The 23,768-nt window shown below is 37.5% G+C and overlaps 1 protein-coding gene across 1 annotated transcript in view; it reads right to left on the bottom strand.

Moving 5' to 3' along the window:
* The window catches only part of SLC26A7 (solute carrier family 26 member 7), a 180,384-nt gene extending 168,128 nt beyond the window's left edge, over positions 1-12,256 (bottom strand). The window contains exon 1 of the mRNA XM_027131385.1: positions 11,828-12,256. Coding sequence (XP_026987186.1) covers positions 11,828-12,020 — 193 coding nt within the window. The 5' untranslated portion in view covers positions 12,021-12,256. The remainder of the gene's footprint in view (positions 1-11,827) is intronic.
* Between the last annotated feature and the right edge of the window lie 11,512 nt (positions 12,257-23,768).

Here is a 23,768-nt window from a genome sequence, read left to right as displayed (position 1 = left end):
CTCAAATATCTTGATTCCATCCACCTCTCTCTAGTTACAGTGCCACAACCTCAGCTCAAGTGGTAGAGCAGAAGTCCTCAGACTCCTCTCCACCACCTTCCACTTCCCCCACCCAAGAGGAGGACTGCTAATAGGAGGGGTCAAAATAGAACACCAAGGAAGACAGATTTCTTGATGGGAAAGGCTATGTCCACATGCGTATGTTTTTGCTCTTGTACTATTTCTTCATCCATGCTACTGATATGATAAAAAGACCAGGGCCTGCCTCAAGGTCAGCTCTGATACATCTCTTTTCTTTCTACAAGCACATCCAAATCTTAGCTTTACAAAAAAAAAGGAAATAACTCTTCAACCTCAGGCCTAAATTGTTTTGCTCCACTCCAGGTTTGCTAGATCTATAGTTTAAAACACTAATTCAGCTAATAAAGTAGGATACATTCCCTAAATGTTACCTGTGTATATAGCTCCCTTGAGATCCTCTCCAGAGAAAGAGTGCTTGGCAGGACTTGATTTCTTAAAATTCCATTTCATACAATACCATGTGCCCTTAGGTAATCAAATCTTGCCAATTTTTTAAGACTGTCATTTTCTTCTCTATGTTGATCCAGTTTTTACAACCAAACATTCATTTCATGTCATGTTATATAGATAGGATTGTACTGCTCTTCACTTTTCTTAATAAAAACACAGAAATCTTTGGTAGCTCCCTAGGTTATACAATCTACTCAGAAAGTGGCTGAAACCAATACTCTACAAACTTTCATTAAGAAAATGTTCCCACCCTTATGTACCCACACCGGAATATCTTCAAGGTTGAAATAACAAGATCATATTCTCATATACTTTTGTACAAATTTCTGAGGAAGGAAAAAATAATAAGGCCTTTGTGGGCTGGATTGTTGTCTTTTTCTTCTCTCTTTCCAAGAACATAGCAAAGGACTACTTTTTCAAGTATTTTTTAAAATAGAAATGAATAAAGAACCCTAGGAAGACAGATTAGTATTCTTGAAAACAAAATAATTAGGTGGTAGTAGGCACTTCCAAGAATTATATATAAGAAATCAAACACAAACTGTGTGGGTAATGATAAAAGTTATTTCCCTCTGGCAACTGGTTTATGGTGGTCTTAGCACTGTTATTAACAAACCACAATATAATCAGCTGTCTGGTTCACAGCATCAGTGGGCTCAGGGTTAAGTGATATTACAAGTGGATCTCTCAGGGTAAATTGACATATATCCAAGAAACACAACTGTGTGAAACAAAATTCCTATAGAAAGACATTCTCTTGGTTCACAGACAAGTATTGTTAATCAAAGATCATTGGTTCTAATCACTTGAGGGGTTAAGGCAAAATACATCATGTTTTCATACTGTAGCTTATTGTACAGGTGAGATCTCACAAGAGTGAAAATAATTACCATGATCAAAAAGCTTCATGATCAACAGACCTACAAGCTTAAATATTAGAAACAGTAAGAGATTAAAAGTTTCCATGGGGAGAGTAGCCACAGGAAAGCTCTATCCCATCATCTCAATTATGATTTTTTACTATCAAGAAACATTTGAGCACCTACTATGTGCCAAAGGCATTGATAAGAGCTAGAAGGGTTTCCTAGGACTCAGGACATTCATTGCTAAAACCAGGATGACTGGTCATCCTGAACGTTAAAGAGTCCCTGCCACCAAGGAACTTATAGCTTAGAAGAAAAATCAAATATAAATCAAAAACAAATGTGACAGAGTTAATTAAGTGGATAAGAGAGGGTACTCTGGGAAAACAAAATAGAGGTATCTATCAAGCATCTTCTGAAAGCCCATAGTTCTCAACCCTAGCTGCTCATTTTTCTTTATTTGTTATCATTAGTTGAGGAAGCTGAGGTGCAGAACATTAAATGATTTGCCCTAAATTCCTCAGAGATTTTGATTTAATTGGCATAGGGCTTGCTTGGGCATGGGTATTTTTTTTAAGTGCTGAAAGAGATTATAATATACAGCCAAGGTTCAGAACTACAGAGCTAAACCCAGCCTGAAATGTGCTAAGATATAATCAGGTGAAGGGGGCCAGGGGAGAAAGATTATCCATTTAAGAGGAAGCAGTATGTGCAAATGTCCTGAGGCAAAACAAGCATGATCCTTTAGAACACTAAGAGCAGTTCAGTGTAACTAGAACATAGGATGAAGGTAAAGAGAGATGTATGTGAGATCCAGATATTGAAGGGCCTTGAAAAAACATTTTCAGAAGTTCATGCCTGTGTAAAGAGAGAAAAGTTGGATATTTATAGTTTGCTTTTTATATAAAACAACTTGTTTTTCTGAATGCTTTGATACGTTTGGGCAATCAGAGTGTCTTTGAGTTGAGTTTGAGAACATCCTACTCCAGATCTGAAGAGGATGAATAACAGGAGTGAAGCGGTATTAATGTAAAAGGATAGAGAGTGTTGGGGAATATGAAAAATTGCAAAGTCTATGCCTACATAAAGGGTGCAGGCACCAGTCAACTTCAGCCTCTTGTTTCCATTCAGGAATATTAGCCCTTTGCTGTTAGATGATTAAATTTAAATGAGGAAAAAAAACTCTCAATTTTAAAATGAAGTCTTCTAATATTTATACATTGGCTCCCAACATTATACAAGCCAATAAAAATGCACCTGCAGTTTCAGTTCCAGGGAAGTATTTGGAGTTCCAGGGAGCCAAGACGGAAGGGATGAGAAGGTATGAGAAGGGAAAGTGAGAGAGGCCAGTGAGATGGTGTGAAACAAGGATGCTATGAAGAGTAAAATAGCAAATTAAAAAGCCATTTGCAATGGCACAGCTGAAGGAATTTAAAACAAAGATACCCACTGTATAACTTAATTATTTTGTGCAGTTTGATAGTAGATAATAGAGGGACAAAATTATAAATGAGAAGACATTCTAACTGGCAAGAACTGAATAATGGTGACTTTTTATTAAGATAGGAGCACGGACTCAAGATTTAGAAAGACACACATTTAAACACTTCCTATGATTTATAGAAACTGTATTACCTTGCAATACAAGCAAACTAATCAGCCTTCCTTCATCTGTAAAATATAAGTAATATCAAACTCTTGGGTTATTATGAAGATTCAATGATATAGCACGCAGTGAATGTTTAGCACATTTTGTGGCACATTTTAAGCATTTAGCAAATGTAATATCTACTATTACCAGGGAGGTTGCCACAAGGACAATGGGCATTCAGATACATTAGAGAGACATTAAAAGGAAAGAATTTATAAAACTTGCATAACTGAATATGGCTGAAGGGGGAAAAGGCAGTAAAGATCCCCACTAGACTTCTGGCATAGACAACTGAATAGATGGGGGTGACTTTCAGTATAATAAAGAATAGAGGATAAGGACTATTTTCCCCTTTTATTTCTCCCTAACTTTTAGTAAACTCTCATACAGACATTTTATCCTGTGTCACCTCTGCCACATGGTAAAAGCTATTGTCCGTTGATGCTCAGGCCAGTATTAAAGCACATCTATCCTTCCTCCCACACCCTAAGGTAGTATAGCAGGGGGTATGAGAGGCTCTCAAGGGAAAGAACAGGAGCTCTGGTATAGGTACTTCTTCCCACTGGCACAGCCCTCTTCCCCTCTCAACCAGAATCTCTGGGTTTTATTTTATCAAGGAAGGTGACATGTCATCATGTGATGGGGCAGCCTGAGGGGCTGTTGTGCAGTGTGCTGCTCAGTTCATTCCCAGTCCCACTCAGGTTATGTCTGTTATACACAAAGCAAACTGGAGAACAGAGAGCAGTGAGGGATGAAAGATGGAGCCCAGCAGATTTACATTTCAATCCCTCTTAGCAGTACTAGAATTGAGGGCAAGTCACCCAGTGTTCTCAACTTCAGACTCCTCTTCTCATGAAAAGGACTGTAAAGTATGAAATATCTATCTTGCTGGGTTTTATAAAATTAGAGACAATTTGTGTAACACATTTAAATTGCAATAACCCTCAAATGTGTAGTTAAGGTGATTAGAAGTAATCCAACTTAAACCTAATTAACAACAACCAAAAAAGTGTTTGCACATGCAAGTGAAAAGTCAGAAGTGTACTAGCTATCATCAGTACTCAGTTTCTCTCTGCTACGCCCTTTGCTGGGTTGCCTTCATTTTCAGGCTTTGGAGGCCCAGGGAAGTTGTAGAGGCACATCATCCTGACTGTTAGTAGTCTCAGCACAAAGGAAGATGTCTTTTCCTTTCTTTCTGAAAGGTTCCACACATGTCCTAGGATCCAAAGTGAGTGGACCTTTCAGGTCATTTGTATTGCCATCACCATTTTAAAATAGGAAATGACTGTTTTGTTGTGTTGTAAACCCCCTTGTGCCTAGGGGGAAAATTGTCACCATTGAACCAGTCCCTGGCCAGGTGTATGGAATTGTGCTAATTATCAAGACGAGCCACAAGTCTTCACCTGGATCAACAACTGTCTGGTTGCAGCTCTCAACACTGATGCACATTAGAATCTGGGACAATTTATAAAAGAAGAAACACAATGCCTCCATGTCTGGGAACTACTCCCAGGAAAGCTGATTTAATTGTTTGTCACATGGCCTAGGTACCAATGTTCTTTTAGGCACCAAGGTGGTTCCAGTGGGCCCCAAAGTTGAGAATCCTGGTTGAGGGAGACTTATTTTTCTGATCATCCTAGAGCCAAAATTAGAATCTCACCTGAACCATGTATACCAAAAATGGAAGAGGGATTGTTCCTCAAAACAAATCCAAGGCATAATTACTAAAAGAAGCAAGGATGGATCCTAGCTGGCAAAAACAGAAGTCTATTACTATATAGGTCACACACCTTATCTTCACAGCCACTACACATCTGTTTGTTGCAAACCTTCCCAAGTTTTCACCACTCTAAAATGGAAGGTCATGGTTCTTCCATGTGAACAGGTCTAAATATTATAGGGAGTATTATTCTAAGTGCAGAAATATATAAATAGCCTTTGAATATATAAATCACCATTAATTTACATTTATGAGAAAAAGGAAATCAGAAGTGCTGAATGAAGCCTAGAGCTATGGGTAAGAGCATGTGTCATGGGATGAGGGGAAATGGAGAAGTGAAAAGCCAGCAGAGTGTTCCTAGCTCCTGTGTCCATTTTTATGGAGGTCAGGGAAAGTATAATTTAGATTTATTTAGCAATATTTGGCTGCATTGTTCCTGGAGAAAAGTTACTAGATATAATAAATCATTATAATCTCTCTACATTATAATCTACATGTTTATAGTGATTAAGGGTGTTAGGTTAGAGATATGTAGCTAATGCTAGGATTCTTAACCCTCAGGGCTGAGACCATGCAGGGAAAAGTTCTCAGATAAGCCTTTAATTTTCAAAGTGCAGTATGCTTCAGGAATTTCCACTTATCGTTCCACGTGTCACTAAGCTGCCCTCAGGAGTGCAATGAAGATCCGCTTCCACACATTTTGGTGCCAGTAATGCCACAAGTTCTACATAATTATAAGGAACATACACCCTTTGTCTGTGGCTCAGAACACTGTGGTTTGAACATCAGGCAACCCTATGGCAGCATAAAATTTTCATGGTTTGGCAACAAAAATTCTAGGTGATCCGTTGGAATGCAAGTCAAAACATTCTCATATTCCTCCTCAGTGTATTAGATACTTATATGGCAAGTCATGCATTTTAGGTCTCCACCCTGTCTCAATGCTTGAGTTTTTCAGATTGGAAAAAAAAAGAAAATATTTCCTGCAAGTGGTCATTCAGGGTAGAATGTGAACTCTACCTACTCTAGAGTCATACTGCTTAACTTGCCAACCATGTTAGTGACATGTTTAAGTCAATGACATTCTCTAGAATGTTTGTTCACCTTCAAACTACATTCTGTAGTGAGGTCCTACAAGATGTCAGTTAAAGAACACTGTGGTAGATGCCAGTTATAATGGTTTTCACCTGATGTTAGTACTGAGTGCTCCCAAATGTTTTTAATATTTTAAAAAACACAAAGCATTTCTAAGAAATATTTGAACATGGTGAAAGAATGTCCTAAAATTCCTTTTCGTTTTTTCTTTGAAATGAGCACACATACACATATTTATTTACTTCGGGGAGTAAATATCTACTTTGAGGACTCCTTTAGCAGTCTGGTATAGCCTATGAACCCCTTCCTAGAATACTTTCTTAACATAAGTAACAGAAAATACATAGAATTATAAAGAAATGAAGTATTCATGCTCTCCCTGGCCAGGCTTAAGCCACGCCACACTAGGGACAGACGTTCCTGCCCCTTGCCTCCCCCACCCCAGCCCCGTCGAGGGGTGTGTGGAAGGGAGGGGTGCGGCCTCCAGCCCTGACCCTCAGTCTCCCGCCCCCTGCCTCAAGGCCTCGGGGGAGCCGTGGTCCTCTGACGCAGCAGACACTCTCGCTTTGCCTCCTTGGCGTGTGCCTCGCCATTGGTTCTCCCTGAGGCCCGCCCGGGGGCGGGGGGTCCTGCCCCGCGCTGCGCGCCCCTGTCGGTGCCTGAGCGTGCCTCTCCGGGCCCTCTGTGGTGACCCTGGAGCGCTCCAGGTCGTCCCTCAGGTGCCTGAGGCCGAGCGGTGGTGTCATTTCCCTTTCCCAGCGCGCTCCTCTGGTCCCTGCCACGGTGGTGTGTCCCGTGAGCAGCTCTCTTGGGGGGTTCGAGACGGTAAGAGAGGCGTGCCTGTCCCCCACCCCTCGGTGGAGCTAGGTGCCACCTCATCGTGGTCGTCCTCTTGCGGTGTGCCCTGGGGAGACTGGCCGGGCGAACGCCACGTGTGCCCCTTTGTGGGGGTCGCAGGCGGGCCTTGGGGGTGATCGTGGTGGGCCAGGGCCTGCGAGAGGGGAGGCTGTCACGCTTCTCGGGCGTGCTCCCCCCTTCAAGAGCCCGCTGGACGAGACTGAGAGCAGCACAGGTCATGCCCCAGCCCTGACCGTGAACGCTCCTGTGGGCCGTGTGCCTACCCATACTGCAGCAGGCCCCACTCCTCCGCCCAGTCAAGGACTGGCGTCTCATGGAGCGCCTCCGTGGGCTCGAAGGGAAGACGATGGGTGGGGGACGACGCGCCGTCGGTGAGAAAGCCTTCTCTAGCTATCTGAGAGGGAGCCTTGGGATACCGGAACCCCCAGCTGCTGCCCCTCCCAAGCCCAGTGGCCACTGTGGCGAGTGCCAGAGCACGTGGGAAGAACCCCTCGCCTTCCCCGGATGGGTGCGCCTGCCTGCGGTGGGTCCCAGCGCCTGCTCTTTGAAAAAAAGAAAAAACATAGAAAGAAAAAAAAATAAAAACAAAAGAAAAACAAAAAAAAAAGAAATGAAGTATATTAGAATATATTCATGCAAGTCCACAGACCTAAAAGTTGTGCGGATTTAAGTTAAGAGCCTAGTCTTACGTATTCTCTTTTAAAGGTTTTATTCAAGAATGAGTTCAAGGCATTTCAACAAAACATGTTAGAAAGTGTCTTGGCAGGGGATACAAATCCAGACACTCATAGGGATAGGCAGATAATAGGGATACTAGGAGGAAGAGTGGCAGCAGATGTGTGAATGGTGGAAACTGTAGCAAAATACAAAGCACATGCCCTGTCCACAGGGGGAGCGAGCAGGTTTTTACCACATGGGAACATGGGCCTCTTATGGCCATGTATTTCCCTTTTTCAAGAGAAGCCAGGCACCTAGATTTTCATATGAACTATACAGATGGGTTAATGTTGGAGAAAAATTAAACACTGGGATGAAGGAAACACAGACCAATCTTTTACCAGATTTGTCTGGTGGGCTATAAGTTTATAAATTCAGGGAAGTAAGGGAAATTGGAAGAAATTAATTACTCACATTTTTATGTAAATTTTACTATCGATATCTTTATTACATTTATTTTGAAGACATAAGAATTAATTTAAATTTAATTTCTTTTCTAGAGTGGCAGCATGTTACCACAATCAGAGGCTTCAGGAGCTAAATTGTTTATTTAATGATATGGAGAAACATTTACTGAAAACCTATGTTACTGAAAACCTATGTCGATGCACCAGGTACAAGTCGGCAAAAATATAAAGATTAAGACATTCTTTCCAAAGCTTACCCACCAGTGCATAAAGAGTTGTACCAAAAGATTACAATGCAATCTGATAAGGCCTATCATAGAGATATGTAAAAAGTACAAAGGGAGTCGGAGGTAAGAAAACATACATCTTTCCCAGGAGATTGGGAGGGATTCTCAGAGGAAAGATCTCTTTGAGTAGAACTTTGCATTAAGAGGCCCAGATTATTAATGATCTAATAGATTATTCTGAAGAATCGGGTTTTTATCCTAGAGGAAACAGAGGGTCACTGAAGAATTATGAACAGGGAATTGATGTTTAGATTTTTATGATCATTCCAACTACAGTATGGAATGGCCTGCGGGAGGAGATAGAGTAGAGAATGAAGACCTACAAGACGATGATTTCAGTAGGTCAGTGAACTAGGGCAGTAGCCGGGAACATGAAGTAAGACTACTAGTTTGGAAAGATATTTAGGGAATAGAAACAACAGAACCTGGTGGTTGATTGTACATTAGATGGTAGAGTAGCAAAAGAGAGGGAAGAGTTGAGAATGACTTGAGACTCTGTGAGAGGTAGTCTGGTACAAAGGTGAGAACATAGTCCCTGGAGCCAGACCACTTGGGTTAAAATCCTATCTCTTCTAACTCATTTACTGTGTGACTTTAAGCAAGTTATTTATTCTCTATAAGCCTCAGTTTTGTATATATGTCAAGTGTTCTTTTGTGTCTAAAAATTACTGTTATTATTATTTATTATTATAATTCTGGTTAGGATGGTGGCATCATTCAGTTTGTTTCTTTTAGAAGACTAGCGTTGCCTTTGAAGTGCTTTTAGGAGATTCTAGGTTTGTATAGTTGAAGACGTGGATCTCGGGTTGAGAAGAAAGTTTCAATAGTACAGTTAAGGTGTTTACAGCCTCTGATGCAGATGAAATAGCCTAAGGCATTCATTTTCAGAGAAGAAGGCCCAGTGTTTGAGTCTCCAGGACACTAATGTTTAATGGGTAGATAGAGTAGGAAGCAAAATCTGCAAAGGCTCATAATAAGAGAAGGCCAGAGAGGTAGCAGAATATAAACAGAAGAGCAGTGTCTAAAACCCAAGAGAAGAAATGGTTTTAAAAAGGCTATAGTCAACACAGAAAATACTACAGAGGAATCAATTGTGATGATGACTGACAAGTGTCTATATTTAACAACTAGGAAATCTTTAATAAAGTAAGTTAAAATGGCTCCTTGGTATTTGACATATAGAAAAGACTCAAATGTTAGTTTCCTTTAACCTTAATTTTAAATGCATTTCTAGAGAAAGAAGAATTAAAAACAACTACTGGATTGAAGTATATAATTTTTTGTATTTGTAGGTTAAAAATCATTGAATTCAACAATTTCATGTAATTCAACTATGTTGAATAACTGAAAAGCTGCTTCAAAGACTGGTAGAGTAAAATCAGATCTTTGTTTCTATTGTTTGCATTATGATGCAAGAGCAAAAATTACCCCTTCTTTCTTCTAATTTTTCCTAAAGAAATGGAGTTGATAATGATTGCCAATACTGTATTCACATGAATAGCAGGTAATGATATCTAAGTGCCTTCCTTACTCCATGTTCTACTGTAGTTATTGCCCTTGTCACTCTGCCTTTGAGTCTGAAAACTACAGGGGTGAAACCTAAATGCAAAGACAATTTAAAGGAAAGGATGTTTGCACCTTTCCAAAGAAATGCCTTCTATTACTAATAACATTGGTATTATGGAAAAGTCTAGTTATTTTGGCAGTGTAGAGTATAAAGCATAAAATGTTGAGTGTTAGCTTTGGAATCAAGTCCTGACTCTATCACTTATCAGGCATGAAGTCCAGGGAAAATTATTTACTTGTCTAAGCTTCCACTTTCTCATGTGGAAAATGGAGGACTGCTATCATTTGGGATTTTGTTGTGATAGGGTAAGATAATGTATATAAGGGATTTACAACAATGCCCCTTACAACAAATGGTAACTTACGATATTTACCCATAGTGAGTAAGCATGAGAAAGTTTGAGAGAATTGTTTTTAAAGTACTTTTAGAAGGATTAGTCTGTCCATACACCAACAAAGACCTTTAAGTTCTTTCTAGCAGTGTAGCTTCCTTGCCCAATCACTGGGAGCCTTCCAAGAGAACCAAGAGCCAGATCCATAACTTCCAAGACACAAGGGCTGAGTAAGCTTTGTGCTTCTCATCAGTCGGGGGCTGGTAACATATTTCTTCATAACCGGTGAAATGCATGACTCATAAAACAAAACCCCTCAATATTTATATCCAAAGAAAAGCCATACAATTAACTACCAAAGACACTTAAATGATGATGCTAATGATGTATCACAGGTATCTTTATCATATCCCCAAATTTTCTTATTAACCTGATATTTAACAAAGATGAAAAATATTTAGTTTTAGAAATATATTCTTCTTTCACTTTACAATAAATTAAAGCAAAATAAATTTATAAAATATACTGAAACTATCTGGTGAAAAAGTCCTTGTAAGCTCATCACCTTAGTTTCAAAGTCCATGGTAGTGTTTCATTTCGAATTTAAAATTCAATAAATACAATCCAAAAAAATGCCTTAACCTGCTATTTACTTTGCATTTTTATGAAAGACTACTATGCTTTGCTTTTGGCAAAATGGTCATTAAAAATATCATAAAAGGCTATTCAGGGAAATGGAATCCCAGAAAGTATGATAGTATTATGGATCTTAAAGTAAAGCCACCAGTGCAGATGTTCCTAATCATACTAAAAACAGAAACACATAAACCAGTTTGTTCCAGCTACAGAATAATTCAGTTAGAAAAGTGCTTATAATTTAATGGTATGAATAATAGTTCAAGCCAGGGAGGTAGTAAAACTGCAAAAAAATATAAATCTACAGAATCTGTGTCAAGGAATATTTTACAAATTCTCAAGGTTGAAAAAATCAGTTCCTTTTCTTGCTACAGGTAGAAAATTATTACCTGAATTAATTTTTAAAAATACAATGAATATACCTTTCAGGAAAATACACACACAAAAAACACATATGTGATCATACACTGTATGCACACTAGTTACCTAAGAGCTTTCACCAAAAGAAACATCTATCTAAATCCAGAATATCATTTATAATCTGCTTTGGGAAAGTTAAAATCAGACTTCTCAACAGTTTAAATTTCGTATTGAGAAACAAACAGTATGTAATGTGATACAGAATTAAATCGGCATGTGAAAATGTAAGCTCTAAGGACACACAGGATTTTCTTTGCAAATAATGATCTTGGCAAAGAGCCTCCTTTATGTACGGAAAGGTCTGCTCCTTGCTTATAGCAACTCTCAAGACTACAAAGGTAATTGTATGCTGCTAATTAGGTTTACAAATGACTTGTTCAAGCCAGGAGATATTTTATAGCTTGATTCAGCTTAAGTAGGAAGCTGTATCAGCAAGGTCAAACTATAAAAACTCATTCTCCCACAATTACTGAAATTATTGATCGTTACTCATATAGTATGAATTTTAACATTGCAAATATATAATGCCATTAAAAATTTGGTTTGATGCTTATTAGGTATCAAAAAATAGCAAAAAAAAAAGACAACTAGGAAAACATTTGTATACAGATATTCAATGTGTTTATTCCCCCAAAGTTAATTAAAATACATTTCATTAGTAGATCTTAGGTCACAATACTCTTCCAAGAAAGCAAAGTGGTATCTATTCTGCATAAAACAGGAAAATCAAATGCAGTACATTACCTTGTGTCACCTGTTGAACTGCCAGCATTATCCCAGACACAGTGTCTGGAAGCAAGTTTTCTTTCAGATTATAATGTGTTGCCCATTCCAAAATAGGTAGCCGCCTTCTACACCACTGTTTAAAGTCTTCACAATGGGGCATATGCATCTTGCTCCAGAGCACACTTTTCTTTTTTCTCTTTGCCCCTGTCATTTTCAGATTACCTCTTGTAGAAGTAAACTTCTTTAAACAAGAAAAAAATCGTTGCAGAACACCTCCTTTCAATGCCAGGCTCCAACTCGTCTGTGGTTTACAATGTCAAAGCAATCCAGAAAATAAATCAATAAAAAAAAGAGGGAGAGAGACAGCACTTAAATATATGCAGCCAGGCTGTATATGTTATTATGGTACAGCTAATTATGCTAGATGAAAGATACAGACTAAAACCTTGAATTCTTATTTGAATGAGAGGGAGAAATGGTCCCTATTAGTATAATATTTTTCTCATCTTGGAAAAGTAATGGATTCAGTGTTAAGTTGGTGTAGAGTTCTCTTGCCAGTAATTCCCCTTATATTCACTGTAGTCTTATGCTTTGGCTTAAATCCCAGCAGCTAATGAGGTAGTTCTGGGCATGTGTTGGAAGTGGGCAGGGTTATGCTAATGAACCCAGGACGCATTTAGCTATTCCCGTCTCTCCCTACAAGCTATGCAAAACCATAAAATTGCCAGAGAGGTTTGCCATGCAAAATGTGTTCAGAGAATCTAGATTTGCTTCTTTGGGGAGTGTATATTTTCAATATATCAAACAACTACCAGTTCTAAAACATTCAGAAACGTAAGAGGCATTGCTAAATGTCTTTATTTATTTTTTTTTTTTTTGCCTGGGAGACGAGATTTTCATTCATACAGAAACATTCAGACAGCCACTGCCCAGTCTGGGAACAGAATAGCCAGTTCTCATAAACAAACTGAAATTTCATTTCATGGGCTAAGAAAATATGCATACAATGAACAATTATTTGTGGCAACAGTTATTTCCTGTCTCTGAATTTTTCATTCAGTTTTCTCTATTTTTCCAATTATATAATTCTCACACTCGTACTCTTGTAACTGAAATTTCTGAGGAATGACATATGGTTCATACTACTGTTTGAAATGTCCCCAATATTTTTTATGATTCTGGCCTCTTTTCACATGACTTTTGGGGGGTTTCTCTATTTTAAAAAGGATGTTACATTTTATAATGGAACAGTCAGGCTGTCAAAGACCTTTATTTTATGATTGTAAGGCCCAGCCCCCAGAATAAAAAGCCTGCATTTATAAGCTGTGCCATTCGAATTAAACCAAAAAGGCAATATATTAACTAAAATTGTGAAGTTAAGGAAAAGAATACCATGTATAGAGTTTGCTGGAGCCCTTTTAATGCCTATTTGTCTAGAGAGTAGAGATCCGTTTTCTGGAATTCTTTAGAATAACGAAGTACTTGGACACCTTGGCTACCTCCAAGATTCCCTGCTGTACTTTTTTCCCATTGTTTTTAAATTAAGGTGAATATCTTAATTACATACATAAACAAAGAAATACAGAAGCTGTATACAAACTGAGTATTATTATGTTTATAGTCAAAATAAAGTGTAAAGTTTTTTTCTAAACATATCTAGGTGAAAAATTCAAATCCATGTTAACAAAATGAGAAGAATAATTGAAAGCTTAAATACTGAAATCACCAATCAACAGCTATGATTTGTGTAGTTTCAATCATGTAAAAAAAAAATCTGTGTTCAATGTTAGTAACAAAGAATTCACATGAATAGAATTTTTAGAATTGAAAATGAATCTATATAGAAATATCTAATCATATTAGTGCCAGCAATTGCTCTAAAACATCCTAAGACCAGGAGGGAAAAGAAATTAGTTTGATAAAATAGTTCTGTAGTCTCTCAATAAAAGAGATAAAACTCCTAAAAGTTACAGTAATTCTTTCCTAAAAATATTTTGTTAAATATAAATCTGGAATTACAACTCCAGGTTTTCTTCCAACTCCATGTGCTTAGACATTATTTAAAACATGCCAAAATCTCACTCCAAAGCATGGTATCAAGAGTAGGATTGATTGATTATAACCAGCAATACCAAAAATCCTTTGTGAAAAAATTTATTCACACTCACGATACTCTTAGAGCACTTTACCTAGCCCATAAAATTCAAGAGTAAACATATTTATTCAAAAGTTTCAATAGCTAAAATTAGCTTAAAGTTCAGTACTACATGTCATCTATATAAGATATCTCTTCTCAAATGTCCAGGTAACACCTATGCAAATAAAAAGTTGAACTTATCTTCCACCTCCCATGTAGAACAACAGAAAAATTCTTTTTCCTAAAATATTTTGATCACATCCCTGACATGTTAGAACTTCCAGTGATTTCCAATACTACACTTAAACTCACTAGCACAAGCATGTGACCCTTTCTCCACATCTCTATCCCTCCTCTAACTACATATCAACTCTATTTAAATCAGCAACTATTTATTGATGAATCACATTTTGCTAGACTGTGGGAAATGCGATAGAAGGATGGGGGAGGGGAAGATATTGTCTATTTTCTAGGGGTTATTTAATGAAGGAAATAGAAAAAGGCAGAATAGGATAAACTAACAATCAAGTCACACAATGAGTGTTATGGGCGCTCAAAGGATGGAGAGTTGTATTCCCAGTGAGAATAAAGTCTTCCCACCTTGCCTAGACCCTGTGTTCTAGCAGGTTAGTATACTTGCTGTCTGCTGCACACTGACTCTTCAGTTTACCTCTATACTAATTTCCCTAGTTCCATGTTTTTTTCCTTGTCTAAACATTTACTCAATACTTACCTCTTCCATGAAAATTCCCCTGGCTTCTCCACAGTTCTGTTCTTGCTGAACACCCAAGATCCAGGTAACCAGGCTATTCATGGGTATACAGCTATAGTCATTTTCACTGTCTATTGATATTCTTCCTCGAAATTTATTGCATGTGATTTTAACCAGTCTGACTCATGAAACTGTAAATTCCGTGTGAGTAGGGATTATTCACATAACTTGCTTTGCCTCTTTCCTCAGGATCTAATGGAAGGTTCTGCAGACATAGGATCTACTCAGTAAGTATTAACATATGAATGTCCCTACTCTTGAAATTACCAAAGAATCATTTAATCTATCTCAGCCTAGTTTCCAGACTGTGCTGTTAAAGAATCAGGAAAATAGATAGAGATAGAAAGAGAGTTAGAGATAGTAGTGGGAAAAATAAGGAAAGATTCTTTTTTTACTTGCTCAAACTCTCCCTATTCTTTCATAATATAAGGAAAATCCTATCTTTTTCAACATGATTCCTTTCTCTTATATTATAGAATATGAAGAATGTGGAGAGGAAAAACTAGAATAAATGCAGAAGAAAGAGATGAGACAAAAGAGAGAAAACCTCATGGACAGGAGTTTCAGAGAGAGTTTTAGAGGGTTAGTGTGTGACAGGAAAATTGCTCTGGAGAAATTATGAAAAAAGAGAGAACTAAGCCAGGCACAAATGAAGAAAAATGTTAAAGAAAAACATTTTAAGAAAAGTTGTGCACTAGAAACTTGATCACATTTAATAGTTTTTGAGAAACACTAGTAAAGACTGAAATTCTTCTCACATTACTTTTTATTGTGACATTATGCTTCTTTGAATGTGGTCTATGTGGAGACCAGAACACCTAAAGCAGTGATTTATATTCACATTACACTTGGAAAGGTAGACTTATAAATATTAGAGGGCATTAACTCCAAACTCAAGCCTACTTCAGAAAGTTGATCTACAGCATTCCTAATAAGAGGACATTGCAAAAGTTTCCCATCTGAGTAGGTAAGTAGTAGCTGAAACTGAATCCATGTTCTACTAAGTCATGTAACTGACATGGCAATACATCAACACAGAGAGCAACTTTAATTAACTCATCCAGTAGATATGGTACCTTTTTCACAATTTGCTTAAAATGTCATATAGGCTGGCCTAGCCCTGAATCCAATCTATGTTTTAATTCTTCTAATGACTGTAATTGACAAGCTTAGAAAAATAGCTTTTTCCAATTTTCAGACATTCTAATTGTTAGAACATTTTTTTCTATTAATAATTAGCCAAGATCTGCTATTTAAAATACCCACTGTTGACCAAAGGACAGACAGCAGAAGCAAGAAGAACTACAGTCCCAAAGCCTGTGGAACGAAAACCACCATCACAGAAAGATAGGAAAAATGAAAAGGCAGAGGACTATGTCACAGATGAAGGAACAAGATAAAACCCCAGAAAAACAATTAAATGAAGTGGAGATAGGCAAACTTCCAGAAAAAGAATTTAGAATCATGATAGTGAAGATGATCCAGGAACTCAGAAAAAGAATGGATGCAAGCATTGAGAAGATGCAAGAAATGTTTAACAAAGACTTAGAAGAATTAAAGAACAAACAGAGATGAACAATACAATAACTGAAATGAAAACTACATTAGAATGAATCAATAGCAGAATAACTGAGGCAAAAGAACAGATAAGTGACCTGGAAGACAGAATGGTGGAAATAACTGCTACAGAACAGAATAAAGAAAAAATAATGAAAAGAAATGAAGACAGCCTAAGAGACATCTGGGACAACATTAAATGCACCAATATTCACATTATAGGGGTCCCAGAAGGAGGAGAGAGAGAAAGGACCCGAGAAAGTATTTGAAGAGAATTATAGTTGAAAACTTCCCTAACATGGGAAAGGAAATAGCCACCCAAGTCCAGGAAGTGCAGAGTGTCCCAGGCAGCATAAACCCAAGGAGAAATGCACCAAGATACATAGTAATCAAATTGACAAAAACTAAAGTCAAGGGAAAAATGAAAAAAATACATACAAGGGAACTCCCAAAAGGTAATCAGCTGATTTCTCAGCAGAAACTCTGCAAGCCAGAAGGGAGTGGCATGATGTATTTAAAGTGAAGAAAAGGAAGAACCTACAACCAAGATTACTCTACCCAGCAAGGTTCTCATTCAGATTCTACAGAGATATCAAAAGCTTTACAGACAAGCAAAAGCTAAAAGAATTCAGCACCACCAAACCAGCTCTACAACAAATGCCAAAAGAACTCTAAGTGAGAAGCACAAGAGGAGAGAAGGACCTACAAAAACAAACCCAAAACAATTAAGAAAATGGTAATAGGAACATACATATCAATAATTACCTAAAGTGTGAATGCATTAAATGCTCCAAACAAAAGACACAGACTGGCTGAATGGATACAAAAACAAGACCCATATATATGCTGTCTACAAGAGACCCATTTCAGACCTACAGACACATACGGACTGAAAGTGAGGGGATGGAAAAATATATTCCATGCAAACAAATCAAAAGAAAGCTGGAGTAGCAATACTCATATCAGGTAAAATAGATTTTAAAATAAAGAATGTTACAAGAGACAAGGAAGGACACTATATAATGATCAAGGAATTAATCCAAGAACATATAACAGTTATAAATATTTCTGCACCCAACATAGGAGCACCTCAATACATAAGCCAAGTGCTAACAGCCATAAAAGGGGAACTCAACAGTAACACAATAATACCAGGGAATTTTAACACCTCACTTATGCCAATGGACAGATCATCCAGACAGCAAATTAATAAGGAAACACAAGCTTTAAACGACACAATAGACCACATAGATGTAATCAATATTAATAGGACATTCCATCCAAAAACAGCAGATTACTCTTTCTTCTCAAGTGTACATTGAACATTCTCCAGGATAGATCACCTCTTGGGTCACAAATCAAGCCTCAGTAAATTTAAGAAAAGTGAAATCAAATCAAGCATCTTTTCCGACCACAACACTATAAGATTAGAAATAAATTACAGGGAAAAAAAATGTCAAAAAACATAAACACATGGAGGCTAAACAATATGCTACTAAAGAGCCAAGACATCACTGAAGAAATCAAAGAGTAAGTCAAAAAATACCTAGTGACAAATGTCAATGAAAACACAACCATCCGAAACCTATGGGATGCAGTAAAAGCAGTTTTAACAGAGAAGTTTACGCAATACAATCCTACCTCAAGAAACAGAAAAATCTCAAATAAACAATCTAACATTACACCTAAAGGAACTAGAGAAAGAAGAACTAACAGAAGCCAAAGTTAGTAGAAGGAAAGAAATCATAAAGATCAGAGCAGAAATAAATTAAATAGAAAAAAAGAAAACAATAGCAAAGATCAATAAAACTAAAAGCTGGCTCTTTGAGAAGATAAACAAATTTGAAACACTTTTAGCCAGACTCATCAAGAAAGGGAGTGGACTCAAATCAATAAAATTAGAAATGAAAAAGGAGAAGTTACAACGGACACCACAGAAATACAAAGCATCATAAGAGACAATTATAAGGAACTAATGCCAATAAAATGGACAACCTGGAAAAAATGGACAAATTCTTAGAAAGGTATAACCTTCCAGGACTGAACCAGGAAGAAGTAAAATATATGTACAGAACAATCACAAGTAATGAAATTGAAACTGTGATTAAAAATCTTCCAACAGGGCTTCCCTGGTGGCGCAGTGGTTGAGAGTCCGCCTGCCGATGCAGGGGACACGGGTTCATTCCTCGGTCCAGGAAGATCCCCCATGCCGTGGAGCAGCTGGGCCCGTGAGCCATGGCCTCTGAGCCTGAGCATCCGGAGCCTGTGCTCTGCAACGGGAGAGGCCACAACAGTGAGAGGCCCGTGTACCAAAAAAAAAAAAAAAAAAAAAAAAAAAAATCTTCCAACAAACAAAAGTCCAGGACCAGATGGATTCACAGATGAATTCTATCAAACATTTAGAGAAGACCTAATACCTATCCTTCTCAAACTCTTCCAAAATATAGCAGAGGGAGGAACACTCCCAAACTCATTCTATGAGGCCACCATTATCCTGATACCAAAACCAGACAAAGATAACAAAAAAAGAAACCTACAGGCCAATATCACTGATGAACATAGATACAAAAATCCTCAACAAAATTCTAGCAAACAGAATCCAACAACACATTAAAAGGATCATACACCATGATCAAATGGGGTTTATCCCAGGAAAGCAAGGATTCTTCAATATACGCAGGTCAATCAATGTGATACATGATATTAACAAATTGAAGGATAAAAATCATATGATAATCTCATGCAGAAAAAGCTTTTGATGCAGAAAAGGCTTTGGACAAAATTCAACACTCATTTATGATAAACATTCTCTAGAAAGTAGGCATAGAGGGAACTTACCTCAATATAATAAAGGCCATTTATGGAAAACCCACAGCAAACGTCATTCTCAGTGGTAAAAAACTGAAACTATTTCTTCTAAGATCAGGAACAAGATGCAGATGACATGATACTATAGATAGAAAATCCTAAGGATGCCATCAGAAAACTACTAGAGCTAATCAATGAATTTGGTAAAGTTGCAGGATACAAAATTAATGCACAGAAATCTCTTGCATTCCTATACACTAACAACAAAAGAACAGAAAGAGAAATTAAGGAAACAATCCCATTTACCACTGCAACAAAAAGAATAAAATACCTAGGAATAAACCTACCTAAGGAGGTAAAAACCTGTACTCAGAAAATTATAAGACACTGATGAAAGAAATCAAAGATGACACAAATATATGGGGAGATATACCATGTTCTTGGATTGGAAGAATCAATATTGTGAAAATGACTATAGTACCTAAAGCAATCTACAGATTCAATACAATCCCTATCAAATTACCAATGGTATTTTTTACAAAACTAGAACAAAATTCTTAAAATCTGTATGGAGACACAAAAGATCCTGAATAGCCAAAGTAATCTTGAGAAAAAAAATCGGAGCTGGAGGAATCAGACTCCCTGACTTCACAATATACCACACAATATGGTATTGGCACCAAAACAGAAATATAGATCAATGAAACAGGATAGAAACCCAAGAAATAAACCCACGCGCCTATGCTCAACTAAGCTATGACAAAAGAGGCAAGGATACACAGTGGAGAAAAGACAGTCTCTCCGATAAGTGTTGCTGGGAAAACTAGACAGCTACATGTAAAAAATGAAATTAGAACACTCCCTAACACCATACACAAAAATAAACTCAAAATGGATTAAAAACCTAAATTAAGACTGGACACTATAAAGATCTTTTTTGACCCACCTCCTAGAGTAGTAGAAATAAAAACAGAAATAAACAAATGGGAGCTAATGAAACTTTAAAGCATTTGCACAGCAGAGAAAACTATAAACAAGATGAAAAGAAAACCCTATTAATGGGAGAAAATGTTTGCAAACGAATCAATGGACAAAGGGTTAATCTCCAAAATTTATAAACAGCTCATGCAGCTCAATATAAAAAACAACAACTTAATGAAAAAATGGGTGGAAGACCTAAATAGTCATTTCTCTAAAGAAGATATACAGATGGCCAAGACGCACATGAAAAGCTGCTTAACATCACTAATTATTAGAGAAATGCAAATCAAAACTACAATGAGGTATCACCTCACACCGGTCAGAATGGCCATCATCAAATAATCTAGAAACAATAAATACTGGAGACGGTGTGGGGAAAAGGGAACCCTCTTGCACTGTTGGTGGGAATGTAAATTGATACAGCCACTATGGAGAACAGTATGTACATTCCTTAAGAAAACTAAAAATAGAACTACCATATGACACAGCAATCCCACTACTGGGCATATACCCAGGGAAAACCATAATTCAAAAAGACACATGCACCCCAATGTTCACTGCAGCACTATTTACAATAGCCAGGTCATGGAAGCAATCTAAATGTCCATAGACAGACAAATGGATAAAAAAGATGTGGTACATATATACAATGGAATACACTCAGCCATAAAAAGAAACGAAATGTTGAGTTATTTGTAGTGAGGTGGATGAACCTAGAGACTGTCATACAGAGTGAAGTAAGTCAGAAAGAGAAAAACAAATATCGTATATTAATGCATATATATGGAATCTAAAAAAAAAAAAAGCTTCTGAAGAACCTAGGGGCAGGACAGGAATAAAGACGCAGTTGTAGAGAATGGACTTGAGGACACAGGGAGGGGGAAGGGTAAGCTGGGATGAAGTTAGAGAGTGGCATGGACATATATACACTACCAAATGTAAAATAGATAGCTAGTGGGAAGCAGCCGCATAGCACAGGGAGATCTGCTCGCATAGCACAGGGAGATCAGCTCGGTGCTTTGTGACCACCTAGAGGGGTGGGATAGGGAGGGTGGGAGGGAGATGCAAGAGGGAGGAGATATGGGGATATATGTATAACTGATTCACTTTGTTAGAAAAGCAGAAACTAGCACACCATTGTAAAGAAATTATACTCCAATAAAGATGTTAAAAAAAAAAATAACCTGCTGCATAGCACAGGGAACTCCACTTTGCTGTATGGTAGAAACTAACACAGCATCATAAAAACAAATATACCCCAATAAAAAAATTTTAAATAAAATAAAATACCCACTCTTTAGTCTTTATACTAATCCCTGTGACACATAACAACCTCTCAGGGCTAATTCATTTAGTGCTATCCCAAAAAAGCTCTGATGCTTTTATGGTGCTGTTCATTTTAGAAAAACTGCTACATTTAAATGTGGATGCACATATATGTCAATTACAGTCCTTAACAGTGCAGTTAATATTTTACTCATGATAGGCCAACCAGTAAAGAAAATGAGCACAATCCTGTGCTCTCAGTGTTGATTGCTAACGTAACTTACTTTGCTCTCTTTGGATTAAATAACACTTTACAATCTGTTTAACATGTTTTTTCTTCCACCATTAGTTTATGTTCTGTGGCTTATTTTGCCTCATAATAGGGGTCAAAAGGAAATAGCTCTAGTGAAGTAAAACAATGCCTAGGGAAAAGAATCACTTGTACTTTCAAATGAATGTTTTACCAGGATCCAAGGCATTTTCAAAGAGAAAGGAGGGAAGGATGAGGGGGGCTAGGGAGGGAAAACAGAAGGTGTTATGGACTGCAGGTTTGTGTCCCCCCAGTATTTTTATGTTGAAACCCTAACAACCAGTGAGATGGTATTAGAAGGTGGGGCTTTTGTGAAGTAATTAGTTTTATACAAGGTCTTGAGGGTGGAGACCATGATAGGATTAGTGCGTTTATAGGAAGAGAAAGAGACTAGAGCTTGCTCTCTCAGTCATGTGAAGATACAGCAAGGAACTGGCAATCTACAAGTCAGGAAGAGGTCCTCGCCAGATATAGAATTTCCTGGTGTCTTGATCTTGGGCTTCCAAGTCTTCAGAAATGTGAGAAATAAATGTCTGTTGTTTAAGCCACCCAGTCTATGATATTTTTTGTTATAGCAGACTGAACTGAAAAAGAAAGGAAGGAAGGAAAGAAGGAAGGAGAAAGGAGGGAGAAGAAAGGAAGGAAACAATAAAGAACAGCAGTTCACTGAGGATTAGTAAAAGCTCCTTCTCATTTCTGACCAACAATTGATAAACAGTAAGTAAAATAAACTATGGCTGGGGACACAGCTTGACTTGAAAAGATCTGATGATACCAAGAAGGAATTATCCCATACAGTGCTAGAAATTCACTTCCTTAGAAGTGCATGATTGTGGACCTATGACTGCTGCTTCAGCTCTCCTATTTCTAGGAACAATAACACTCATGCTGAAGGAAATATGTGTAAATATTTATATGTCCTTGTATTTAATGTGGATTTCTTATAGGCAGTATAGAGTTGGGCCCTGTTTTGTAATCCAGTGTCACAATCTCTGCCTTATTTGGAGTATTTAGATTATTTATATGTAACGTGGTTATTGATATGGTTGGGTTTAAATCTATCAATTTGTCATTTATTCTATATTTATCTCATCAGTCCTTCACTTTTTCCTTTTGTTACCATCTTTTGGATTATTTGTATGATTCTATTTTACTCCTTTGTTGGTTTATTAACTATAACTTATTTTGATGATTGCTTTAGAGTTTATAATGTACATCTTTAACTATTAAAGTCTATCTTCAAATGATAGCATACCACTTCACATTTAGTATAAGGACATTACAACTGCATACTTCCATTTTCCTTTGTACTACAGTTGTCATACACTTATGTTTACATGTGTTATAACCCCAAAATAAAATATATTAGTTTTTTGCTTTAAAGTTGCATATCTTTAAAAGACATTAAAATAATTTTAAAAGTCTTTTATATTTACCTGCAGAGTTACCATTCCACTACTCTTCATTTTTCATTGGATAGTTCCAGATTTTCATTTGGTATGATTTTCCTGCCTGAAGTACTTACTTTAACATTTCTACCAGTGCAGGTTTGCTGGATAAATTATTTATATATCTGAAAAATGTTTTATCTTCCCTTTGGGTTTTTTTTTTTGTTTGTTTTTAATTAAATTTTATTGGAGTATAGTTGCTTTACAATATTGTGTTAGCTTCTACTGCACAGCAAAATGAATCAGCCATACATATACATATATACCCTCCCTATGGATTTCCTTCCCATTTCCCTCCCACTACAGTGCATTAAGTAGAGCTCCCTGTGCTATAGAGTATGTTCTCATCAGTTGTCTATTTTTTTGTTGTTGTTGTTGTTTGTTTTTTACGGTACGCGGGCCTCTCACTGTTGTGGCGTCTCCCGTTGCAGAGCACAGGCTCCGGACGTGCAGGCTCAATGGCCATGGCTCACGGGCCCAGCCACTCCGCGGCATGTGGGATCTTCCCAGACCGCGGTACGAAACCGTGTCCCCTGCATCGGCAGGCAGACTCTCAACCACTGCGCCACCAGGGAAGCCCCAGTTGTCTACTTTATACATAGTATCAAGAGTGTATATGTGTCAATCCCAATCTCCCAATTCATCCCAACCCACCCCTTTCCCCCTTGGTATCTATACAT

The sequence above is a fragment of the Aethalodelphis obliquidens genome, unplaced genomic scaffold, assembly GCF_003676395.1.
Source record: "Aethalodelphis obliquidens isolate GAN/ISIS:26980383/991018 unplaced genomic scaffold, ASM367639v1 scaffold39, whole genome shotgun sequence".
In the NCBI taxonomy this organism is placed as follows: domain Eukaryota; kingdom Metazoa; phylum Chordata; class Mammalia; order Artiodactyla; family Delphinidae; genus Aethalodelphis; species Aethalodelphis obliquidens.
This window is presented reverse-complemented; position numbering and strand designations above follow the sequence as displayed.